Below are 9,246 nucleotides of genomic sequence, written 5' to 3'. Positions count from 1 at the left end.
ATTGGATTTGATACTCAACGTGGAGTCAACCCCGGGAACGTTTCCGCCTTTGGTTTTCGGGGTGTGACAACAGATCGGTTGCATACTATTCTAATGATGCTCATTTCACAATTTCAAATTTTTGTTACTACTAAATGTGTTAGAATTCCAACTTTATATGTGTTGTCATTTTCTGATGTTGAAGCTTCAAAGTCACAGAGACTTAGCCAACGATATTACAGAATGTGCCATTGGAACTTTACTTACAAAAATCCAAAGTAAAGTAGTTTTGAATTCAAAGCACACTTCTTGAACACCTTCCTTGCATTAAAGTATCTAACTCACATGAAGATTTTATTATCAACTTCCACTATGGAAACATTTTGATATTCCTATATGACCATCAATCTGATCAAGAGTCACCTCCACTCAGAATATATCAATATGGTCCTTCCAACCAACACCGTACTTCTAACTATCTCCAGGCAACCAATATGTTGGTATAACCTCAGAGTGTTCATGACAATTGTTTAACAACTTTAGTCACATCAAGTTCTAGTTCTTTTTCCCTTCTCAATGCCCAAGGCATTTGGAAAATCAGAACAAGTGAACATTATGACACATGTAATCGATCTTATATTCAAAGCATATAGGACTTGATCCATAAAGACCTAATATCTGCTCAGTCTCTTGCTATGATATTTCTATATATCGGATTTCCTATGTTGAATCATTTCTACACGACATTCATATATGTCCAAGATTAAGTTCCATTAAAATCCTTTAATCTAAGCTTTTAGATTTGAAACGAAGTATGAGTGCCCTCTCCCTTAAATCTTTCTATAGCGAAACAATTCCCAAACTTTGCAATTTGCAAATTTAAAATATTTGTTTCCTACAACTAGTATTGCCAACTTGCAACATTGAGCATAACAACTATGCTCCTACTAGCATAATAATTATGCTCCGACTAGCTTTAACATGTATCCAGAAATCAACTAGAATTCTAAAAATCAATACTTTTTTACTTTATTACTAAGGTGCAAATTTTTGATACATGATGGTTCGATAAATCTCCATCTAGACTTCTCAAGCTTATACACCTTCATTTGATAACATATGTGTGTCTTTAAACCCTTTTAGAACTTACAGCCACAAGTCCTAAACATTCAAACTATTGATCGATGTTGTTGTATCATTCAAAAATAAACCAACTAACCTACGTAGATAGGGTAAGTCGGGTCGAATCCATAAGGAGTTCGTACTTAAACTATGTGTCAAAATAGTCTATGGAAAATAGATTGCTTGTAATTATGAGGGAAAGGTTTACAAAAAGATTAACAAAAAATACTTGAAACTTTATTAATTAAAACAAAACTTTAAATGAGAAAACTAAGGTACTCCCGGTTCTGTTTTCGGACAATTCAGATTCACAAATTTTCTTCCCTAAAATCCTAGTTCAGTTACTTAGATGTAATTGGGGTTTATGATATTGCAACACATAATCTTCGGTACACAATATGTTCATTCAACTAGTTATCTAACTCCCTATGTCTATTTGGATTAAGAATAATTACTTAATTGGCAATAAAGTGTCTTGTAACTACCTATTAAAATATTAACATTTAATATCACAAGTTGCAATAACATATGTGGATTTAAACAAGTGTCTTTGTTCCTAAACTACTTGAACTTGAAACAATCGATGAATTGACAATGCTGTATTTTAATTATGAAATCAAAAAAATTCATACTACCCAACTTCAATCATTATTATCAAAAGATTATCATATAGAACATAAAAGAACAAATTCACACTAAACATCCCCGGAAGTAACCCTAATGGTTAAGCTTCGCATACAATTCACAAAACCAAAAACTTGAAGAAAAACAATAGTAATTATACTAAAATTAATAAAACAAACTGAAATTATAAAACTAATGAAGCCTAATAATCAACCAAGTATGAAACGACGAAAGCATGAGGAAAAAGTAACCAAATGTTGAACTTGTTGAAGATCCATCATTTGAACGACTTCAATTGTTGAATGATGATGAACTTGATGATTTGTAGTCTCGGATTCAGAAATCGATGATCAAAAATGTGTTTAGAGAATGTTTGAATGTGTTTGGAACCCTCCAAAATTATGGAAAATTACAGGGAAGAAGTTCAATTACGATTAGGGTTTAGTCCCCTTTAAATAGGCACTGAAAAACTGATTTTCAGAGCAATTTTCCACGTCGCGTCCTAGGGAGCGTCCTTGACGTTTGTAGGGCGTCCTTGACGTCTATAGGGTGTCCTTCGTATTTGGTGCTCCTTTTGGAAATGAAAACGGAAGAATCAGCAGAAACGCAAAACATAAAAGTTGTAGGAAATTTTGTCTAGTTTCAAAAACGTCTTCAATGAGGTCAACCGGAGCTCCAGATCTTTACATATGACAAAAACATTGACGAGTGGTATAATCTCCCAACACCATTTTTCTTCATAACTTTGTGGAATTTGTCCCCTATGCTTGTTAACTTTCTTTTGCTTTTTTTCCTTACAGGTTCCACCTACTTTTAGTCATATATGATTACCTGCACATAAAATTCAACATTCCATCATAGTCGTGTCATTCTTGGGCAATCATATGTTAATTCAATGCAATTAGCACAATTTATTGTACTCTAAATACAGAGCGATCAAACCTCCCCATATGGTAATGCTTGATGTCTTTCCGTATGGTAATGCTTGAGTGAGTGTACTTCATAGTTGAGTAGACTCATTTAGTTAACTTGTGCTTGAATCTTGATACTTGGAAGCTTTCTTTCTTCAATGTCTCTTGATAGTGCTCGACTGTGTGAAAACAATAGTCACCTCCTAACCCCAAAGGTGCATGAATAAGTAAGACCAAGTACTAAGAGCTCGGTGGCACATATTGTTATTTGGGTCCACATTTGAAAGGTCGGAAGCTCAAGCCAAAAACCTTCATTTTCAAATACATAGGGGTTTCACATAATAATAATAATAATAATAATAATAATAATAATAATAATAATAATAATAATAATAATAATAATAATAATAATAATAATGATAATAATAATAATAATAATAATAATAATAAAATAATAATAATAATAATAAAAATAATAATAAACATAATAATAATAATAATAATAATAATAATAATAATAATAATAATAATAATAATAATAAGACTTAATTGCAAAAATGGTCCCTGTGGTATGCAATTTTTTGGGGTTTTGGTCCAAACCACGAGTTTTTTGGTTTTGTGGTCCTTTTGGACTAGTTTGTTTGTGAGAATGGTCCCTATACTTAACACCCGTTAAAAAGAATTCGTTAACCCCCTCATGTGCCTTGCACGTGAGGGTATTTATGTCTTTTTACTTACAGGAGCCATTTTTGCATACAAATGTCAACACTTCCTTCTACCTTTTATCCCTCATTTACAATCCCAAACACCCGTCAGCTCCCCACCTCCCTCCTTCTTCCTTCTGCTCCATTAAACCTGCAAAAAAAAAATATTTAGTTATCCAAAGAACCTAATCGAAGCAAAAGGAGTCAAGGTCATACTTTAAAGTCGAAATGGTGTACGTAATGTGGCAGATCAAACCAAAAAATGAAGTTGTCGACGTATCATCCTTATATGGTAAGTTGCTCTGTTTTCTTAAACATTCCTATTTTTCATTTTACCCTTGATTTATACTAAAATCCGCCAAATTTTGACTTTGTTATCATGTACAATTTTGACTTGTAGCGGGTGCACCCACATGGTTTAGTATTAAGCTTCATCATGGTGGGAAGTTTACTAAGTTACCTGACATAAAGCATACTGGAGGTGAAGTGCGTTATCTTGATTATGTGGACATAGATGAGTTTTCTGTACATGAACTTGATGCCATAATGCTTGACCTAGGTTACCCAGCCCCACGGATGATTGAATTGACTGATGAATCCCCAGTGATATACTACCATTTCAGGATATGTAATGGTGACTTTCAATTTGGTCTTAGAGCTTTAGGGAATGATCAGGATGTTAGCAATCTTTCTAAATTTATTCAAAATAACAAGTTGATTGAAGTGTACACAGAACATGGGAAGACAAATCTACTCACATACTTCATGTCTCTAAATGCAAAGGGTAAAGTTGTCATTGAGGAGTTACCAGAAAATGATGATCAAGGGGATAAATATGAGGCTGAAGTTCATGTAGAATCTCCATTGAGAAATATGAACCATGTCAATGATGAGCCAATTGGTGAGTACATGTCTTTGAGTCTTTTTGGGAGTAAAACTGATGCATTATCTCCAGAGTATAGAAGGGGTAGAGTTGGGAATTCAAAAAGAGAGGAAGGTTCTTGTAGCAAGAGGCTTAGTTTAGAGGATATTGATGATTTAAAAGAGAAGGAAAACACTAATGAGGGTGTTAAGGAGGTTTATGAGGCTGCAACTGTTGTTGGAGGATGTTACAATCCATTTACTTCAAATATTGCTAATGTAGGGGATGAGATGATTGGGGTTCATGATAATGACCATATTGATGGATGCTACAACGCCCCACCCATTAATGATGATGAACAATATAATGAGCTTTTTGACAACCTTATGGAAAATTTAATTGGAAGTGATGAGGATGTTGATGAGTATGAAGGGGATGTTGAATCTGAAGAGAGTGATGAAGAGTATTAAAAGGATGAAGGTGATGATCATGATGGGAAACAATCAGAAAATGAAGATAAAGTGGATGACATAATGGATGAGGAGAACAATATAGAAGATGTTGATGTGGACATGGCAGAATTCTTTCTAAATGTTGACAGTGATGTTGAAGGAGCATGTATTAATGATGGTCATGAACCCGAAGATATGGAAGTGATCAACAATGAGGAGTTCGAATCACTGGATGAAGGATCAGACCAAGACAGAGAAAGAAGAGCTCTCATAAAAAATTTGGGAAAAGAAAAAAGGTGCAGCCTTGGGTCAGTACATATACAGTCATTCTCAGTGGGGCAAAAGTTTAAAAGTAAAAAAGAACTAAAGGAGTTAATTGATGTGCACGCACTAGAAACAAGAAGGAATCTATTCTTTAAAAAAAATGACAGTCAAAGGCTTAGGGCACAGTGCAGAGGAGTTGTACCTGTCATCAATAAAGGTCAAGTGGGGACTCAACCTTCCACTTCAAAAAGCAAGGGCAAAGAAGTAAAGACACAAAAAGAAACATGTGGTTGGTATATACATGCATCTAGGTCAAACCCCGAATCTGACTGGTTTATAAGGACCTTAAACCAAACTCATACATGCTTACAAACAAGAAAACTCAGAGCTTGTACTGCTTCTTTAATCTACAAGAAAATCATAGATCAAGTTCAGGCAGATCCGAAGATTCCTTTGAGAGCCATACAAGATCACTTTCAAAAGACCTACCAGGTGGGTATTTCGATGGATAAGGTGTTTAGGGCAAAAGATATGGCAAGAAAGCATGTAACTGGGGACTACACAAAACAGTTTGAGTTGTTGAGGGACTATGCTCTTGAACTTCAAGCTACAAACCCAGACACAACGGTCAAAATAGATGTGTGTCCTAATGGCAACCTTGCATCCCCAACAAGGCAGTTTAGAAGGATTTATGTATGCTTGGGTCCACTGAAAAAAGGTTTCAAAGCATATCTTAGAGACTTAGTAGGTTTGGATGGTGCCTTCATGAAAGGCCCATTCCCTGGTCAGGTTCTTACAGCAGTTGGTCTAGATTCCAACAATGGAATTTATCCCTTGGCCTATGCAATTGTTGAGTCTAAAAACACAGCTAGCTGGAAGTGGTTTTTAGAAAACCTTGGGGATGACTTGGAGCTTGGGAGCAACTCAAACTATACTTTCATAAGTGACAGGCAAAAGGTAAATTACAATTCATCAATTGATCATTTAGATTGTGTTTTTTTTACCAAGAAATTAATTCTAATTATTGTATGTTGAGTCATGTAGGGATTACAAATTGCAGTTGATCAATTGTTTCCCAATGCTGAGCATAGGTACTGTATTAGACATATTCATGACAATATGAGAAAGAAGTGGGGGCAAACTGAGTACAGGGACCATTTATGGAGGTGTGCATCAGCAACCACCATTCCTGAGTTTGAACATTTAATGAAAGAGTTTAGTGAGTATGATAAGGAGGCATGTCAATGGTTAAAGAAAATTCCTCCTGTACAATGGGCAAGGAGTCATTTCTCAGGTAATTGTATATGTTTGCATATGGTAATGATTATGTGTTTCAGTTATTTATCAGCATTAATTGTATGTTATTTTAATGTGCAGGAAGAGTTGTTTCTGATGTGTTGATGTCAAACATGTGTGAAGTGTTTAATGGGAAGATAGAGAAAGGCAGGGACAAACCTGTAATTTCATGTTTAGAGTTCATTAGGGAGTATCTAATGAAGAGGATATGCAATGTCGTGAAGGCAATGAAGAAGGCTAAAGGTCCACTAACACCTACAGCAACAGACATCCTAGATGCAAGGAAAAAAGGTGCTTCACAATATATTGCTAGGTGGAATGGGGCAAACAAGTATCAAGTCACTGGAGCATTGCAAGATCAACATGTGGTGGATGTTAGGAACCAAACTTGTACTTGCAGAAAGTGGGAATTAATGGGAGTACCTTGCAGGCATGCAATTGCAACTCTGAATGAAATGAGCAAAGACCCTGAGGCTGAGCTTGACATTTACAAGTGGGTACACAAGGTGTATTGGCTAGAGACATGGCAAAAAGCTTATTCATTTAAGGTGGAACCAATTAAAGGGAGACCCATGTGGCCTAAAAGTAATTGTCCAACAAAGCTAATCCCTCCTCCACATCGCACTCAGGTGGGAAGGCCTAAGAAAAAAAGAAGACAAAGTGAGGGTGAAAGGTTAAGCAAAAGGCAGAAGGCAAGTCAAGGTGATGGAGTTAATGAGATGCAAGGAGAACATTCCCAAGGGCCAAAAAATGATGGAGTGCAGAAGCTATCAAGGAAACATATCAGTGTTACTTATAGCAAATGCAAGAATAAGGGACACAACTCTAGGACCTGTAAAGGGCAAGGAGGGAATCAATATAAGAAGTGATTATGGTTGTTTGTTGTGGTGCAATGACTATTTAGTCTCTTGTTGTTAAAAACTGTTTGTTTTTGAAAACTTTAGTTATGGTTTGATGATGTGGTTATGTATGGTGCACAGACACTTGTATGTTTAACTTGGTAATGGTTTTTGGTTGCACTCATGTGGTTAATGGAATGTTCATTTTGGTCAATTTATGACATATATTTTGGTAATGTACCTTTGTTACATTTTGGTTCTATTTATGTGCTTATATTTGACAATTGATACACATTTTGAACACATTTTCACACTTGAATATCATTTATATCATTAACAACATTGGAATTCATTACAAACATGATGAAGTCAAATTACAACAAAATTATACCATTTTTACCCTGCATCACTTGATCAACAAAAATCCCCACATTTTTCTAACCCTATCCCTTACATAGACCAAATACTAAAGATAACAATCACAAACATAAACCAACTTGCACGTAAATACATCTTCAGCTTGAAACCTTCATCCTTCAATGCATCACACCTTGCCTCCAACATGTTGTTCCTGCTCAAAAGTCCATTGCACTGTTCCTGTAACATGTTGATACTTCTTACGAACCCATTACATCTTTCCTCCAACGGATTTATGTTTCTTAGAAGACCAGGTATGATGGTTTTACTCCTAGCACACATAGGTGGGTCAACCCACCCGATAAACCCACAAACAAAATCCTTAGTAGGGCAAGCATAAAACCTCCTGCCGGGATTCAGTGGTGTCCAAGACGTTTTCACCAAATCAAGCTTTCCACAAAAACAAACCACCATTGTTCGATTACAAGTCAGGATAGGAGAAATGGAAGAAAATAGTCGTTGGGGAAGAACAATTAAGAACGTTGGGGAAGAAGATTTGTTGGGGAAGAAGCAGGGAAAAGAAAACGATATATAAAGGATGTTTTATTTTTCCATATGCAAAAATGTTCCCTATAAGTAAAAGGACAAAAATACCCTCACGTGCAAGGCACGTGAGGGGGTTAACGGATTCTTTTTAACGGGTGTTAAGTATAGGGACCATTCTCACAAACAAACCAGTCCAAAAGGACCACAAAACCAAAAAACTCGTGGTTTGGACCAAAACCCCAAAAAATTGCATACCACAGGGACCATTTTTGCAATTAAGTCTAATAATAATGATAATTTGAAATAATAATTGGATGAGCAGACTGCAAAATCAATATTACATAAGTATTACATTATGATTTGATGTACAAAATGCTTGTCATTTTCCATTTTGATGACTTACATGCAAGACATATAGATGCTTCTAGCTCATAACATATTCCATGGTAGCCAAACTCGATGGAATTAGATTATCAAGGAATAATTTAAGGTATAATACATTCATTCCAACTTGATTATCCGGATAAAAGTCATCAAAAATAATGCAGTAAAAAATAGAAATGAAGATGACGACACACCTAATGGTACCGATAGTAGAGGCGGTTTTGATTTCCAAAAAACTTCACTAGTTTGAGGCATTTGCATAAAGTTTCGTTATTCCTGAATAAACATCAAATACTTATGATTTTTTTTTTAAAAAATCACTTTTTTTAATCCTCCATATTTTTCATGTGTACATTCCTCCCCAACTTTAAGTCTTGCATCGTCCTCATTGCATCAAAAGATAAATTCCTAAAATAAAAAGAGAGAAAAAAAACTACAAGCACACAAATCAAATCAAATATAACCTAAACTAAATTAACTACCCCCCCCCCAAATTTCTTCAGGTGTACGATTGCACTTGGCACGTGCAACAAGCCTTTTAAACCCCTAGGTTACCCCTAGTGGACGAGTAAAGTCTCATGAATATTTGCAGTGAACATACCCACAAAGTTCCAAAATTGTCGAGTTTAATGTCAATAGCGGGACGGGTTACCTCGACTGACGTCTATGGAGGATCATATTGTGACAACCCGAGATTCTTTCCACAATTGTATCTCGTTCCGTTAATAAATTCATCATTTCCAAATTATTTCCGTTTAATGTTATTAAATTAAGTCATAAAAATTTGGGTCGTTTATTATGACTTAATGGGTGTTCAACCATGATAATACCTCAATAAAATATTCTAAATTAACAATTAGAAAAATTTTAGTTTCGACCATATCGAGTTACGACAACTTTATCGGT

At 35.3% G+C, this 9,246-nt stretch overlaps 1 protein-coding gene across 1 annotated transcript; it reads left to right on the top strand.

The window, feature by feature from the left end:
* The first annotated feature begins 4,735 nt into the window (after window positions 1-4,735).
* LOC111879001 (uncharacterized) lies at window positions 4,736-7,083 on the top strand. Its single transcript, XM_023875473.3, has 3 exons — window positions 4,736-5,875; window positions 5,963-6,212; window positions 6,296-7,083. The coding sequence occupies exons 1-3, from the start codon at window positions 4,736-4,738 to the stop codon at window positions 7,081-7,083; spliced, it is 2,178 nt and encodes a 725-aa protein (XP_023731241.3).
* Window positions 7,084-9,246: the final 2,163 nt, after the last annotated feature.

This window comes from Lactuca sativa, chromosome 8 (genome assembly GCF_002870075.4).
Source record: "Lactuca sativa cultivar Salinas chromosome 8, Lsat_Salinas_v11, whole genome shotgun sequence".
In the NCBI taxonomy this organism is placed as follows: domain Eukaryota; kingdom Viridiplantae; phylum Streptophyta; class Magnoliopsida; order Asterales; family Asteraceae; genus Lactuca; species Lactuca sativa.
This window is presented reverse-complemented; position numbering and strand designations above follow the sequence as displayed.